Below are 17,604 nucleotides of genomic sequence, written 5' to 3' on the forward strand. Positions count from 1 at the left end.
GCTGGAGGGTTTTTAAACACAAAGAAACAAAGTGCTAGAACCAACACAAAAACAAGGAGCTAAGGAAACAGAACACAGACTTAATCAGCACTAGTTAAGAGCAGGCATAAAACCTGTGTAGGAGTTGGGTATTACTGTTACAAGCTTTAGCAGGGATCATGCAGTTCTTGCCCGGGACAGCGCAAACTACATAGACGCTAAGCCAAAGGAGAGTTACAGTCCTGTGGTCAAAATGCTGACAAGAACACCAATCACAAATTAAAAGGATTCTATCGCAAACCTTTGAAATGGACATAAACATGACTGAATTTCAGAAAATTAACATTCAACAAAATGGCAACAGAAAAAAACTTCTAAATTCATATAAACATGAATTGATGAATAACTAAACATACTAAATGCTGTAAGGTAAATTAACCAAGCCAGCAGCAGCTGTGCTGTGAACTAAAGTTGCCAAAACCTTCTTTGGGGTCTTGTTGGAAAATAGGGGTTTTATTATTTACGGTGAAGGCAGAAATAAATACTGCAAAGAATAAAAGTCAAAAGGACCGAAGGTCCTCAGAAGAGGTGACCCTTGAGCTAAGTAATTCTGGCTTACTCTACTTCTGTTTTTATCAATGTTCTCCTTCTGTACTGGTTTGTCAGTTTACGATAAATACGAGAAATCTGCAGAGCCCCAACTTCTCAAGCTGTTTGGTTTCTGGGCTGCTCTCTTTCCTTTGTGTACGCAATACTCCGGGAACACTTTCCGTTAGTGACCCTGACCTGTGCAGGACCTGTGCGGCAGGTCCTGTTACTCTCCTGCTGCGGAGGACGGGACAGCAGACACCCTCTTCCACCCGCTGCCCTGGTGTGACCAGCGCTCTGCTCTCCGCTGCTCCTGCCCACAGCAGTACGTTCTCAGTTCAGGTCAAGCCACACAGAGCACCTGGGCTACTCAAATCGCAGGAATACTGCTCATGGTGAGTACAAACTCTACAGCCAGCGTTTACAGCATGCATGGATTCACGCATTCTCCACAACAACCCCGCAGGCAGGCACTACTGCTGTCTCACAGATGCGCTGCTGTGGTCACTTCTCCTTCCCTCTACAATTTTTTGTTTTCCCACAAGGTAAGAATCTCTTCTCTCTTTCAGTCTTTTCTTCTGAAGGGATTCCCAAAGATGATTCTTCCTATTGCCTGTTTGGAAAGCATGAAACTGGCTGACAGAGCCCTGGAACATGAGCTCCGGAGAGCTGGGAATCTCTCCACGGAGGTCTCCACTACTGTCATTTAATCCTGCGGTTTCATTCAGTATCATTCCCTACCCGCCTTGCTCACTGCCTCTCAACTGTAATCAGCAGCCAGGGCCAGCGGCCTCGTCTGTTTCACCTCTGCCCGAGATCCAATCCCAGCATCAGCCAGAATGTACATAGGGGCAGTGGGCATCGCCCAGGGGTGCAAATGGACACTGAAACTGGGGGCGTCTATGTGCTCAATAAATCAACGCTGCTGCTGTTGGCCTCCCTTTCAGAAAGCCTAATGCGACCAGGTGGGGGTTCAGTTAAGACAAACTGAGCTGCCCCTGGGCTTCTCTCGCTGCGGTCTCAGGAGCCAATTCCTTGAGAAGCTACTTTTTGACCATCCTTCTGTCTGGCTTCCACACTTCTATTCCTGAGCTGGAGATTTAGCTCAGCAGCACAAGCGCCTGCCTGGCAAGTGCGAGGCCATGAGTTTGATCCCCAGTACCAAAAAATAAAAAATAAAAATTCTATTCCTTCTTGATTTCAACTGTCATCATTAACCTTAATGGATTATTCATCTGATTTTTTGTTTTACCGCATCAGGGTTTCACAGTTTGAGGTTTCAGGAAGAGAATAAAACGCACATATTTAGTAACATAATCTTTAACAGGGAGTCTAAAGTACAACTTGAAATAGGAAAAGGTACATATAACAGACAGCACAATGAACAGAAGCAGGGACATATAAAACAACGTGATGCACTGAAACCACTGGAGGACAGCACTATGACAGAGCAGAAGGGTGCAGGGTGCTCTCAGGAGTTAGGGCAAATTCAGAGCAGAAAGTGTGAGGCTCAAGCTGACACTGCTGCTGCACGGGCTCCACGCCATGGCTGTCAAACATTTACCTGACCATCTTCAAAATGCCAAAATCTTCAAAAGAAAATACCAAAATCTTCAAAATACTAAAAGGAAATACCAAAATCTTCAAAAAACAAAAAAGAAAAAACAGGGATACTAACACAGAATTGTACAATACAGAGGACATCCCTTGGAAAGATACTCTACAGAGGAAGCATTTCCTAGTAAAGTATCTGGAAAAAAAAAAGACAGGTTGAACGAGCTTAAGAGCAGTTTCCTAGATTACTGATTATTACTGGGTCTCTAATTCTGAATGAGATTTTCATTGTCTTTTTTTTTTTTGAGACGGTCTCACTATGCTTGTAGCTTGGGGTGGCCTTATACTCACTTATGTAGCCCAGGCTGGCCGCAAGCCTGTGACAATGCTCCTGCCTCAGCCTCCCGAGCACTGGGATTACAGGCATGTGACCCCATGCCTGGCTTGAACTGTAATTCTGTAAGACAGTCAGGTGGCCTATGGTGTCTTCCAAGAGCACAGCATACAGAAGGCTGTGAAGTGACGGCTCCACCATGCCCTCCTTACCTTGCTGCCCGACACCTTCTCGCTGGGCTCACACACGTTCTCCAGCAGCCCCAGGTTCCCCTGTGCATCTGTGTACGAGATGCGCCCACAGGTAGGGTGCCAGGCCAGGCCGCAGACTGTGTAGCCTTTCTCATGTTTCACCCTACAAATTAAAGAGTGGGCTCTTAACATACTGCCAGGAAGAACATCAGCTGAAAGCAGCTTCTGATAAATTTTGGTTAGAAAGCTGAAACAGCTTCTGACGATGCAACAGCTACACATTTTCATTATAGTTAATAACTGCAACTGTGAATGCTTCCTAAGAAAACAAAGCAAAAAGACTCACAGGAAAAAGTGAAGAACCTAAGATACACTAAAGCGTACCTTTCCACACAGGCTTTGGCTTCCACATCCCAAACTACAATTAGGCCGTTGGTACTACCTGCAGCTACATAGCGCCCACAGGGGGACCAGGTTACCACATTGAGGCTCTGTAAAGAGAAACAGTAACAATTCTAGGTAATTCGAATATTCAATTCATTACCAAATTCAAAGATTTACATCCCTATTCTATCTTATTTATTTGAAAAACGGAATACCAAGACACGTGTTTCTGTTTTTGAGACAGTCTTGCTATGCAGTTCAGGCTGATCTAGAACTCAGTTTGTTCATTTTTTTTAATCGTTCTTTTTCATTAATATTCACCTAACATTGGCAGTTATTGTTTTGTTTACCATGAGAAAATTATTGCACAATTTTAAAAGTTAAATGCAAGAACTACTGTTCTTACAGAAACAAGAGACAGTGCAAGGTGTCCTCTCAGCATCCACCTGAGACAAAGCAAAGCAGTACACGGAGTGAGCCTTACTGAGCCACCGCCCACCTACAGGGCCTCGGTCCCTTGATGACAAAATGTATAAAGTGCACCAGGAAAGAGTGAGCAAGAACAGAGATCAATGACCTTTCCAGGTCTAAATTACAAGGACAGAAAGAGTAGGGGAGATGGAGGAAGGGGAAAGGAAGGAGAGAGGGAAGACAGTGGTACAGAAACAGATTAACAAGATTGTCCTAAAATTTCAGAGACTACAATCCAACTCTGAGTAACACACCCTTAATAGAAGCCAATTACTGATCAGGGCATAGAGCTCAGCGGCGTAAGTGCCTGCCTGGCAAGTATAAGGGCATGAGTTTGACTCCTAGTACCAGGGGGAAAAAGAAGCCAATTACTGGTTCTCACAAAGGAGAAAAGTCAGATGGGTCCCACAAGTATCCAGTTACCGTTGCAACACCGGTGGCAGGGGCAGATGGGAGACACCAGCCACACAGCCTGCAGTTGGTCCCCACGTCCACTCACAGCTGACAGCAACCACGTTTGAAGAAGGAAGCGGAAGCTGTTTCCTGCGGCCCTGGAACCTACCTGAGAAATGGAGCCATCTGAAAGATCAAACTGATTACTCCAGGTTTCTCTTCTATACAGCTTCACAGACTTTTCCACTGGAACTGCCAGTAACTATTAGAAAAGGACAAGTTAAACAGAAGCAGATACTACGTTCATTGAAGAGGAAAATACGGCAGCAAACTCATCCAAATAAACTTATAAGAACCTCTGTTTCCACTCTTCCACTCTGTTTTCTTCTTCTAATGACATTTCTTAACAAATCTAGGCTCTTTGGACCTAAAAATTCATCCCATTTGCTAGAAGGAAACAGCCATAATCCTCTATGTTCAAGAAAAAAAGAACAGGAATTTGTCTTCTTAAGTAGCCTTCCAGAAAACAAATCAGTAGTTTAAAAAAAAAAAAAAAAATGGCAAGGGTAAGGGTCCAGCTCAGCGCAGAGCACAAAGCTTTAATCCTCAGGAATCCTCAGGACAAAGAAGAGAAAATTTGTGTGTTTTCCATATTCACCCTATACATATATGCACATATGAATGTAGTTAAAAACCGTAAAGCCATGTCAGCTTAATTAATTCTTACATTAATCAAGTTAATTCCTGTTTTCAAAGCGAAGAAAAAATATACACTGGGTTTTTAAACTATCATTTCAATGTGGAAAGTATATGCTTATAAGTCATGACTTAAAAAGGTACACATTTTTGGTCTTTTTCAGAGACAGAGTCTTGCCACACTGCTCAAGCTGACTACAAAAACTGGCTGCACAACCCAGGCCGGTCTTGAAGCTGGAACCCTCCTGCCTCAGCCCCAAGTGCTGGGAGTCTTAAGTGTGCATGACGACACAGGCTTACACAATGGGGTATGGTATGTTCAAAGTCCCCCTCTTGTTCCTAAATCCTATTTCCACTCTTCTGAGGCAAATGTAACTATAGGATACATGGAATGCGTATGTACATATATTTAAATATACATAAAAATATTTGTATTAATAAGCTAGCACCTCGTTACTGTCTCACAGTTTGAGGTCTTTTACTTAACAATGTATCTTATCCCCAATGAGGATATAAAAAGAAACTTCATTCTAACAATTGGCAAGACCCACACTTTGAAAACTATCAGGTTCACAGCCAGGTGTGGTGATGTAAGCCTGTAATCTCAGCACTTGGGAGGCTGAGGCAGGAGGATTGCCGAAAATTCGAGGCCAGCCAAGGCTAAAGAGTGAGATCCTACCTCAAAAAAACAATAAACCCTAAACAACAGTAACAAAAAGAGACTACCAAGTCCCTACAAATGAGCATTTGAGACGGTCTCAATCTTCTCCTCTATGAACCGTGGCAGAAGTTTTTGCTTTACACACTCCGCAGAGCACATACACGTGAACATAGTTACAGGATATGGGTCAAGCCCTCCTTGGGGTGCAGAGGGCAGCAGATATACGACTGCCACCAGTGTCTCTCTGCACACTGCCTCTTCCCGTGTCTCTTCCATTTTTTCACCAGGCCCTTACCAATATGTATGGACACTGCATCAGGAAGACTAGCCTTCGTACCCTGTTTCACACTGTTTCATCCTGGCTGGCCCTCGGTCCTAGTACTTATCATGCAAAAATGTTTATGCCTTAGCCAGGTTTCTGAAGCATTTCACGTAAATAGAAAGCTTGAAAAAGTAATACAGCAATTATCTCCAGATTCCTCACAAGAGGCCTCCGAGAAGCCCGTCCTTCTGGGCTCCTGGCGTCCAGGGCTTTGTTCCTTTTCTCCACCTTCAACTCCCACATATCCGCGTCTGGTTCTGTCTAACAGACATGCGTGTACAAGTCAGCAGCACACTTTCCACTCCCATGTTTTACAGTGTGCTCTAATATCAGATGGAATTAGACGCTTTCCGGTGCGCTCCCTTTCCAAACTTTCAGCTGCCACAGACTTCAGAACTCGCTCTGCTGGTCCTCCTGAACCTCTTACGGGTATTTTTATATTTAGTGCTGTTGACATAGCTGATTAATTTAGGGAAAACCACTGTCTTTCTATATATCAAAAGTTCTTTCTAAAAATGGAATCCATAGCCAATAGTGGTGGTGCACGCCTATAACCCCAGCACTCGGGAGGCTGAGGCAGGAGGATCACTTTGAGTTCAAGACCACCCTGGGCTAGTGAGTTTGAGGCTGGTCTGGACTACGTAGTGAGAAGCTGTCTCGACATAAAAAAAGAGGGATTTCTTTCTCCTAGACTACTTCTACTCCTTAGCAGCCTGTTAAAAGTTTTCATGCAGATCTTGCACATTTCATAGTACATTTATGTCCATTCACTTTATATTTTTTGACTTCACAGCAAAAACATTTTCCCCCACCGTATTTATAAATGGCTGTATTTCTACATAGGATTGCTTTTGCTTTTTTGTATTCATTATGTTTCCAGCTCCTTTACGGAATTTTCTTCTTTTGCAGTGCTGGTTGGGGATTGAACTCAGGGTCTCACATATGCTAGGCAGGCCCTTTAACACTGAGCTATTTGCCAGTCCTCGAATTTTCTTAATAGCAGTAACACTTTGTTCTCTATCTGATTTCTTAGGAGTCTCTTTTATATAGGCATCTGTTTGCAAATTGAAAACATTCTCTCTCTTCATAAACTTCTCGTAACTGGCTTATCTAACTGCATCTGTTAGTACCTTCAAACATGTTACTAGGAATGCGATGAGACACAATTAGACTGTTTCTATAATTATTCCATTAACCATGAATGTAGAGAGAAATCTAAGCTTAATTTGTAAAAGACACACTCCAAAAAGAATCTAATTCCAGGGCCCAAAAAAAAAAAGAATCATTAAAAAGCTGAATTGTTTCTTAAAACATTTAAATATTAATAACCTGGCTTGTGCTCCAAAATTTATAATCCAAATAGAACAGTTATCATTTAAAAAGTTATTTTTACACTCCAAATTGACAAAGATCAGAAATAATTCAAAGGCTGGAAAATCAAGTCATTTACCTTCCCACTTCCAGGCTGCCAAGCGAGTCTGCAGATGGATTTTGCGTTTATCACATCGTTGCATTTCTGTAACAGTGGCCAACTCACAGCACACGTCTAATTGTGAAAAAACAAAACGCATTTGCCTTTACAAGAATTCTCGCTACAGATGTACGCAGAACTGAATACGCTTAATAAGGGTTCTCTTATATACCTCAGGAAAACAAAAACCTAATACATTTAATTCTAATAAATATTTGAAAACTTAAATTCTATTTTTTCTTCTTTTGGTCTTCTGAGACAGAATCTTGCCACGTAGGGTAGTTCAGGCTGGTCTTGAACTCACTATGTAACTCGGACTGGCCTCAAACTCTCAGCAATCCTCCTGCCTTAGCCTCCCAAGTGTGAGGAGTACAGGTATGAGCCACCATGCCTGGCTTGATTAACTTAAATTCTTTTAATCTTCAGGAGTATGAAGAATAAAAGCTTTAATTAAGAGTATTTTTTGAGAGGAAAAAGCAAACAATATACTAAAAACACTCAATACTTAAAAAACTGTGTCTACAAAAATAAATAACATTTTATAAATAAAAAAATAAATAAATAAAACTTGAAAGTTTAGGAGAGAGGTGAAGGAATTGCAGCTACTGAGGGAGAATTTTCTCCCAGGCCACATTATTTCCAGAAATCCCACGTTTGCTTTTAAAATCTTGGAAAGGCTTAACCATTTCCTCTATACAGCCTTTAAAATTTGTATCAAGCTGAGTGAGAAGTTATATACATGTTTAAAATCAAGCGTGGCCCTTACCTTGTTTATCCTTATGTCCATAACAGTAAACACAAGCCCAACATATACTAATTATCTTGTTTATGCATAACCGTACCCTCCCAAGTAGGAAGCTTCAAAAGTAAAATACAAATCTATCATTCTCCTTGGGCCAGGGACAAAAGCAATTAGTTGTCTCCAACACAGCTACTTTTACACTTATTATTCTTTGCTACTCAGAGAAACAAATCAGAAAGAAAAATAGCTATCTGACCCAATCACACACAGGCAACACCAGACGTGCTACAACAGTGGGTAAAAAACTTTTAAATGCAAATGACTGAGCTTACCTGATCTGAAATTTGCCACACTCTGACACAGCCGTCACAGCTGGCTGATGCCTGTAGAGACAAACAGATTTCTCTGTCACAGCTAGAATGCCACAGGACGCTAGGTTCAACAGACTCGATCTGCTTTCTACCAACTGAGTAAAGTTTTTCTAATTCTGCATCATTTTCAACGCATTAAGAAACACACACACACACACACACACACCATGAAAAAAAAAAAAAAAAAGAATTACCACAAAGACGTCTTTAGGATCAAAAGCAAGACTCAAAACAGGGGCATCGTGTCCTCGCAGTGTCTTTTGCTGGCCGCTATCCGTCACATCCACGATTTTGATGAGGAAATCACTATAGACAGCAAGAGGAACAGGCAGGCCTAAGTACAAACACAAAGCCTCTCCCAAAAGCTCTGACTCAAACATTTCACAATCGGAAGGACCAATGCTATAATTTCTTTACAGATACTTACAAAATTGGCAACTGAAATTTATTGACCTTTACATTAAATTTTTTTTGTTTTGCTTTATAAAGATGCTTAAACACAAGTCAAGATTTCCACTATGTTAAAGTATAAACAGCGCCCAGATGGCTTCTTCAGTCTAAGCTGAAGCTTAAGCCTAAGCTTTATTATTTGTTAATCTAATTCCAGCCACAATCATATTTTCAATCTTTTTTATTTTCATCAGTTCGTGTCTGTAGTACACAGTGATTATGTTCACTGTGTGGAGGTGGGACATGTACATAGCACATCTTAATGGTTAGGGCCAGGGATGCAGCTCAGCAGCACAGTATCTGCCTAGCAGGCACCAGGTCCTGAGTTCGATTCCTGATAATCCCCAAAGTTCTTTTTACCTCTCCTGTACCTCCCTTCCCTCCCTCCCCTCCTCACCATCTCTTTGTCTCTTTCCCATTTGCAAAAGTTCTCTCTCCATTTCCTACATCTATCTTTTATTTTGCTCTTTAATTTATTTATACTTTGGGTTTCTCTTAGCCACAATCATTTTAGATTTTTTTTATTTAAAGAGAAAAAAAAGAAAAAAAAACCAGAAAAAGGGTAGAATACAGTTTCAAAAAAAAAATAAACAGTAAGAAACCACTAGTTGATAAATTACATATTGTCCTCTTAGAAATAGTTGTTCAAGTTACAAAAGTGAAGCATACAAAGTGAACATTCAAACAGCGAGACTACAAACAGTTCTGTTCAACGATCCAACAAAAACTTAGTAATATGGTTATCAATCCTATATACTTAAAACATATATGCAGTTATATCCTTTAGAGCAACTTTCTTTTCCCTCTTTTTTACAATAACAATTACACATTTAGGGCTACATTACTCCTATATTTCTTATTAATTTTTACTAGAGAACTACTAGAGACACAATGTGATATTAATAAATATGATTATTTATTTCACTAATGAGGATGGTCTCAAGTTGTCTCCATTTGCCTACGAGTAATATTCCATTGTATAAAAATACATCTTTTTCATCCACTCTGCAGTTGATAGGCATCTTGCTTGTTTTCAAGATTTAGTTATTACAAATTGTGCTGCTATGAACATGGGTGCACATATATCACTGTGAAATGACCTTTTCAGTTTTTCTGGGAAATACCCAGGAGGGGAATAGCTGGATTGAATAGAACTTTCAATCCTAGTCTTCTGAGAAATCTCCATACTGATTTCCATAGTGGTTGCACTGGTCTACACTCCCACCAACAGTGGAACAGTGTTCCTTTTCTCCCCACATCCTCGCCAACATTTGTAATCAGTTGATTTCTTGATGGCGGCCATTCTTTCCAAAGTAAGATGAAATCTCAATACTGTTTTAACTTGCACTTCTCAAATGACCAGTGATAGTGAGCATTTCTTCATGTATTTATTTGCCATTTGTATATCTTCATCTGAGAGTGTGTTCATCTCAGATGCCCATTTTTGGAGAGAGTCCTTGAATATGGGGGGCTTGATGTTTTTCAATTCTTGATATGTTCTGCATGTAAGTCCTTTGCCTGAGGAGTTGTTGGCTAAAATTCTTTCCCATTCTGTGGGTTTTCTTTCCACTCTGTTGGTGATTTCTTTTGAAGTGCAGTAACTTTTCAATAATAAGAGATTCTTTGAATAATATGTCAATTCTTTGAAGTGTTACTCAGGCAGTTTGTGTTTTGTTCATGAATTCTGTGCCTACCCCTTTGTCTCCAAGACTTCTGCCTACCTTGTCTTCTAGTAGATTTAGTGTTTCTCTTTTAATATTTAGATCTTTGATCCATTTAGACTTTAGTTTTGGTGATAGGCATGGGTCTAGTTTCAGTCTTCGGCATGTGGAGAGCCAATTACTCCTGCACCATTTATTAAAGAGGCTATCTTTCTTCCAGTGAGCATGTTTAGCCCCTTTGTCAAATATCAGGAGCCACGATCATTTTAAAAAGCACTATGCTTTTTATTCCACCTCAGCAATTCAACCAGAAACATCTTCTCTATGACAAGCCTGAAGAGAACCAATGAAACTTCCGATTGTACCTAAAGTAAGTCAAAAAGTTTGAGACCCATCATCATTCCCAATCTTTCTCAGCATTTATTCAACAGGTAGTCTGAAAGGCATAACATGTCACAAAAAAGCACAAATTTGTCTTTACAAACCATTACTAAATACGTGACTTAAATGAAAAGCAAGTTGATAACAAAGGAAAATAAACCAAAGAAATCCTAAAAATACAATCCTGACACAAAGCAACCAGGCCTTTTATTTCTGATGCTATTTTCTTCTGACATCATGGGGCCTCACCCTGAGCCAGCGGCAACTTTGGTCCCATCTCTGTTGAAGACCACGTGGTTGGCGTTGGTTGTGAAGCGTGTGAGGATGCCATCCGGAGCCCCCTCGGGGAACGTGTGCACCTGGACGGTGTTGTTAGAGACAGCAGTGACCAGTCTCCCATTCTGCAAGAGAAATCAAGGGAAGAAATGGTGGCATAGCAAATTCAAAGCAACTGGGGGGATTCCCATAGCTCAGAATCCCATCGAAAACAAAACTCTTCAGAAAGGTAGCTCCCGCCACGAGAAAAAATGTCCCACTCAGCGTCCAGCTTTCCAGAAATGTCCATTAGGAAGAAGAATTGGCTAGCTTTAGAAACCTGGATTCTCTCTTCACCAGCTGATCTTTTAGCCTCTCATTTTTCTCTTTAGTAAGAAAAATATTCAAGTAGTATTTTTATGGAGCCTAAATATAAAAATGAAGGAAACTCAAAAGGGCTTAGCAGAAAAGAACAAGGAGAAACCAGGAAAGCAGAGCTACGGCAGCCACTGTCACGTTCCTGTTTCTAAGATGAAATCGGCACGCCCTTCCGGAGTGAGATAAAGGGGAAATGGCCCACTGGAGGGATAAGCCCGTCAGCCAAGAAACAAAACTGTCACCCCACAAGGACTGAAAGGACAAGCACAGGATGGATTCTGCTCCGGAGCCTTGGAAACAGCTTGGAAACAGCCAAAACTCCCCAGCGGACCCCTTGATGTCAGGCCTTGGGACAGCTGAGCTGAGGGGCACTAATTCTCTAGGGCCTGAAGCCATCAGGGAGGTAGTGATTTACTGCAGCAGCAAGAGCGGAAGAATGTGAGGTTCCCGATCAATCTTTTGCACGAATGAAAGCAATATACTCTCACTGTCGGAGAAAAAAATAATATGAAAGTGTCCTGAGCACAGCGACTTCACCTAATCTTACAAATTGATCTCCACAGCCACTGGGGGACAAGCCTTAACCCTTCTACACCCATGAGTGTGTTTGTGTGTGTGTGTACTTTTAACAAGTATAAACAGCTTTTCAATAAGCATGTTTATCTTTTTCATTTATTTACTTTTTTGTGGCTACACAGTATGGCTTTAGCAGAATATATACAACGCCTTCTTTACCCATGGATGAAGCCTCAACTGTTTCCAGTTTTGCCACCACTGTATTATTACTAACGCACTTGTCCACATAAACTTCAAAGTGTGTATTTTCCTAAAGAAAGTAATCAGAAGTGATTACTGCTGGGTGTGATGGTGCACGCCTGTAATCCCAGAACTTGGGAGGCTGAGGCAGGAGAAACGTTGCTAAGTTCAAGACCAGCCAGGGTTATAAAGTGAGCCTAAGGTCAGTCTGAAATGCACAGGGAGATCCTGTCTCATAAAGAAAAAAAAAAAAAAAAAGTGATTGTTGACATCCTCATCTAGATACAGAGCATCAACTTGCTCTCACAGAGGGAACAGACATCCAACATTAATTTGCACTCCTCTGTTTATTGAGGAGAATCAGCTTATATTTAATACATGTTGGTCATTAATATTTTTTCTTCTGGGAATGTATATTTCATTATTTATAACTGTTTAGAAAAGACTATCTAAAGTATTAAAGACCATTTCATTTTCCTTAATGAGCCTGAGTTTAGAAAAAATATTAATCCTGTGGGAAGCCTCTTTACGTCTAAACAAAGTACACTCGATTTTAATTCATCACAAATAAAAACCTTAGCAGTTTTTAGATATTCAATTTCCAAAATCTCTCTGAGAGCTGGGTGTGGTGGCACATGTCCGCAATCCCAGCACTACGGAAGGCTGAGGCAGGATCGTCACAAGTGCAAAACCAGCCTGGGCTTCAAAGTGAGCTCAGAGCTAGCCTGAACTGGATAGTAAAAGTCTGTCTCAAAACGACTCCCCACAAAAAACTCTCTGAAAACATCTTCATTCTGGAGCTGGGGATTTAGCTCAGTGACCTAAGCACCTGCCTTGCAAGGGTGTAGTCTTGAGTTCAATCCCAGATACCAAAACAAAACAAAACAAAACAAAAAAATCTTCATTCTGTAAATGTCTATATCTCATTCCCAGATGTATCTAACACAAAACAGTCCTATTTTCTTGAATAATGCCATCAGCAATCTGAGTTAGTGTCTGAATCTGTTCTTTGCGGCCACAACATTAACAGAGGGGGTAATTTACAATGAGCAGAAATCTACTGGTTCACGATTTTGGAGCCGGGATGTCCAAGAGAAAGGGACTGGACCCGGTGAGGGTCACCTTGCTGTGTCATGCCAGAGAGGGAGATCAAAGAGAAAGAGGACCCTGCCTGACCTTTTATAATGACCTTGGACGGGCGGTGACAAACCCACTTCCACAGTACTGCACAAACCCTTTCCCAGAGCAGAGCCCCCTGGCCTAATCATCTCCCGTCTGGGGAGTTCAGTCACCAAACAGTCTTCTGGGGGGACACACTGGCATCACAGCAATGAGCTAGAAATGAGGTGCCCAAGGATTTAGCTCAGCGACATTCTGGAATACCATAAGAGAAAGGACAACGGGACACATCTATATTCAAGGGCTTGCCTGGTAAGCACAAGGTCCTAAGTTCAATCCCCAGTACCAAAAAAAAAAAAAAAAAAAAAAAAAACGAAAAGAAAAGAAAAAGAACTACCACTGAGGTTTCCCTCAAAGGCAAAAGGACCCCACTTTAACCTTTCTTAAAAGCATAATCTTCTACTTTTACTGTTCTGTTTTCATTGGCTTTACTGTTTTATTTTGTTTGGTTTCATTCTCTTTAAAATTTTTTAACAAGTGTAATTCACTGATCATCTTCAACAAACCATTCACATTTTACTTTTAAAATTCTGGGGCAAGTCATGGCATTTTTAGACATTCTGGAATACCGTAAGAGAAAGGACAACGGGACACATCTATATTCAAACTTCTATTAAAAGCATCTTCACTGCCCATGAAAACGGCACCCTGCACATTTCACAATTACCCTCAGAGCGCATGAGTACGCCTTCTCGCCAACGTTGATGGACTTGGGGTCATCGTCGTCCAAGTCTTTCCAAATCCGCACATCACCGTCACGTCCACAAGTCACGATGCAGCTGCAAAGGACACACATGCACGAGAAGTCACCCAGGTCTCCACGAACTGTTTCTGGGGCCCTTGACAGGTACTTTTAAATCAAACTGAAGTATTAGCCTATATTTTTTTTCTCAAGCAACCCTCAATACAGTAAGTGGTAACTCCATGTTTTATGAAATGGAGATGAGCTTAAAGTTCTATACAATTCTCTGACAGAAAATCCATTTGTTTTTGTTTTTCCCGTCATTTTTGAGGCTTCATTACACGATTCACATTGCCCTTGAACTCACTTTGTAGCTCAGGCTGGCCTCAATCTTGTGGCAGTTCTCCTGCCTCAGCCTTCTGAGTGCTGGGATTTCAGGTGTGCACCACCACACCCAGCTAGAAAATTCATTTGTAATAATAAAGTGAATTTTCAATCTCCGTGACAACAGGGGCTAGGTTTACCTTGCTCATAAATCCACACCGCCAATCTGACACATAAACTTTGAATTTTGTGATTTTTATTTTTTTAGTGAGGTTTTGCATTTATTAAAGGCAGGAAAATGCGTCCTGCAGACTGAGTGTGGGTCAACAAGTAGGCCAGATCTCCAGATCAAATGCCTGCTTGAGTAAGAGCCCAAATAAAAGCACAAGAATCGGTGAAGACCATGGAGAAAGATGGTGAGGTTTAGTAAAGGCAGGGAAAGCAGCTCACTCTGTAGATGAATGTGGGCCAGTTATAAGGAGAAAGGAAAGTCTGCTTTACACAGAAAGAGGACACAGTGGAAACAAAGCAACTTCCATCAGTGTTTGTTGAATGAATAAAAAACTGGGCCCCTGAGCTCGATTGTCCAGAGGTGATTATTCTATTAGCTGACTGCATCTGTCACAGTGGGTTTTTGGTTTGTGGTCACAGGGCTTTATACATGCTACAGATCAGTGCTTTGCTGCTGAACTACACGCAGACCACCACTGGTTTCAAAGCTCCACTCTTCCCCAGGCTGTTATTCATTCGGCGTATGCCACATTTGGACACATGTAAAAAAAAAGCAAAAACAATAAAATGAACGTGAGTTGTCCTCATTAAAAAAAGCACTGCTCTGATTGGTCAAGTGATATCAAGTTCCCCATCAGTGTCATCAGAGGTTCTCAATGAGAAATCACTGGGGGGACAGGGTGCAGCTCAGCAGCAGAGCACTTGCCTAGCCTGTGTAAGGCCCAGGGTTCCTCCCCAGCTCACATGCAAACACACATATGCAAAGCAATGGATGCCCACTGGCTACCTCTGTCCCCCAAAATGCTGGGCTTACAAGCATGTGCCACCACGTCTGGTTTTGAGATCTTTTTTACTACCTGTCTCCCGAGATTCATTGTCCATAAAATCTCCACATCCTTTTTTTAAAAAAACATCATTCCTGGGCTGGGTGTGGTGGTACAGGCCTACAACTCCAGCACTCTGGAGGCTGAGGCAGGAGGACCATTGTAAATTTGAGACTAGTTTGGGCTACAAAGTGAGTTCAAGGCCAGCCTGAACTGCATAACGAAATCTTGTCTCAAAGATCCCTGGGCTGGGGATATGCCTGGCAAGCTCGAGGCCATGAGTTTGATTCCTGGTACCAAAAAAAAGTCATTCTCTGAAGTCAACAGTGTTCTTTTAGGGTGCAGCTGATTTTCTTCCACACCTCTCTCGAAGTCCTTATCACTTTCATGCTATTGCCATGTTGCCCTCTCTTAAAAACGTTAAAAACAATGCAAAACAAAACAAAGCAAAAAAAAAAAAAAAGCATTTGAATTTCTGTTACCTTTGGATTCCTAAAGAAAAATTCCTCAAATCCTAAGGAGTTTAGCTTTTGGCTCATTGGTGTTTCTCTCTAACACCACTCCCAGCATAATTCTTGGTGTTATCTATGTAGCTGGAAACCTGGTACAGCTCTCCTCTAACAATTGTCCTTTATTTTGGACTCCCATGGTGCCCATGTATAATCCCATTACTGGGGAAGCTGAGGCAGAAGAATGACTGTGAATTCGAGGCCAGCCTGAACTGCACAGCCAGACCCTGTCTCAAAAGCAAAAACAAGATCGCATCTTGTTTGCACTATTGAACCTATAGACCCCAGCACACTAGACTCACACATTTTCCAAGAAATCAGTCAACACAGGAATGGCAGTGGAAACCATGCATCTGGACAGTATTGCATAGCAATGAGATTTACAAAAGAGATATCATTTAGGAATTAAGCAAAGAAAAATTTAAAAGTCAGAAAGTTAGGACAACTACTGAATCTCACAAGCAGGCAGAATCTAATGACCTGACAAAATTAATAAGAAAGACAGAGAAAACAAAAATTTAAGAAAATGGAGAGGGGTAGCTTGCATCTCTTTTCTCCACTTTTTATCTTTTCATTAGCCCATATTTGCAGTACATAATGATTACATTCCTCAAGACAAATTGGTATACATAACACATCTTAATTCTTTTTACTTCTCCTTCCATTTCTCCATCTCCCTATTTCCTAATATCTTTTATTTTGCTCTTTGTTTTTGTTTTTCTTTCTGTTTTGTTTGTTTTTTTGCTTTGTTTGGTTTGGTTTTTTGGGGACAGGTTCTCACTCTGTAATTCAAGTTGGACTTGAACTCACTATACAGAGTATGCTGGCCTCAAACCTGCGGCAATCCCCCTGCCTCAGCCTCCCAAGTGCTAGGATTACAGGCATGCACCATCATGCTCAGCTTGCTCTTTATGTTTTTGGTTTCTCACATAAAACACGTGGTATTTAAGCTTGTGTGTCTGATTTATTTCACTTATCACTATCATCTCAAGGTGCCTCCACTTTCCTGCAAGTAACTTAGATTTATTATTTATGGTGGGCAGAGTAACTCTCAATTGTGTATAAATCCCACATTTATTCACTCATTCATCTGTTGATGGGCGTACACTGCTTCCAAGATTAGCTGTTAAGAATGGTGGTAGCTTGCATCTTCCCAGTCCGTCTAGACATAAGATCTTTAACCTTTCTGATATGCAAAAACTACCATGACAGTCTGAAAGAAACAAACCGGAGGAAATTGCAGGTGTCCCTTTAGATTTCGACGTTGTTCCTGTCTGTGCGAGTCGTTCTTAGTGGCCTGCACATTTGCTGTGTAAGAAACTTTCCAGCACTCATACTTGGGACAGAAACAAAGCACCTCACCTCCCAGAGTCATCAAAACAGACGTCCGTGTGTCCTTCTGTGTGTCCGTATCTCATGGGCTTCTGGGTGGCCGGCATCTTTCCTCCTCAACCTGAAAGCCAGGGTCAGCGGGGAGGTGAGCGTCCCCCGGGGCTCCATCTCCCCAGTCCCGCTCCCCCCAACCCGAGTGGCACCAGCAGGTCACAGCGGACGGCCTGCCATGCTTCTAGGCGAGCGCGGGGAGCAGGAGCCAGGACTCACCCAGGTATACACGAAGCAACCTCACAAGAACCAACACCACTACAGCGCTTCCCGCGCTCTGGCGCGCTCCACACGCTGCGCCTGCGCGGACCGCCTACTCCCCGCCCCCAGCCCCGCCCCGCCCCTCCCCGCCCAGGTATCCACGGGGGTCGCAGGATGGTGACGTAAGCGTCGCGCAGGCAGCTGGTGGGGGGGGCGACGGACGGGAGGGGAAG

At 41.9% G+C, this 17,604-nt stretch overlaps 1 protein-coding gene across 2 annotated transcripts in view; it reads right to left on the bottom strand.

Annotated features, from left to right (window-relative positions):
- The window catches only part of Wdhd1 (WD repeat and HMG-box DNA binding protein 1), a 50,324-nt gene extending 32,832 nt beyond the window's left edge, over window positions 1–17,492 (bottom strand). For both annotated transcript variants that reach the window (XM_063247944.1, XM_003471838.5), the window contains exons 1-10: window positions 17,390–17,492; window positions 17,150–17,240; window positions 13,885–13,996; window positions 10,899–11,050; window positions 8,352–8,463; window positions 8,119–8,169; window positions 7,024–7,119; window positions 4,064–4,156; window positions 3,031–3,137; window positions 2,668–2,809 (exon numbers count right to left, since the gene is read on the bottom strand). In XM_063247944.1, the coding sequence (XP_063104014.1) occupies window positions 2,668–2,809; window positions 3,031–3,137; window positions 4,064–4,156; window positions 7,024–7,119; window positions 8,119–8,169; window positions 8,352–8,463; window positions 10,899–11,050; window positions 13,885–13,996; window positions 17,150–17,226 (942 nt within the window). In that variant the 5' untranslated portion in view covers window positions 17,227–17,240; window positions 17,390–17,492. The remainder of the gene's footprint in view (window positions 1–2,667; window positions 2,810–3,030; window positions 3,138–4,063; window positions 4,157–7,023; window positions 7,120–8,118; window positions 8,170–8,351; window positions 8,464–10,898; window positions 11,051–13,884; window positions 13,997–17,149; window positions 17,241–17,389) is intronic.
- Between the last annotated feature and the right edge of the window lie 112 nt (window positions 17,493–17,604).

The sequence above is a fragment of the Cavia porcellus genome, unplaced genomic scaffold (genome assembly GCF_034190915.1).
Source record: "Cavia porcellus strain 051 isolate PalLab524CR breed Dunkin Hartley unplaced genomic scaffold, mCavPor4.1 scaffold_1, whole genome shotgun sequence".
Taxonomy (NCBI): Eukaryota; Metazoa; Chordata; class Mammalia; order Rodentia; family Caviidae; genus Cavia; species Cavia porcellus.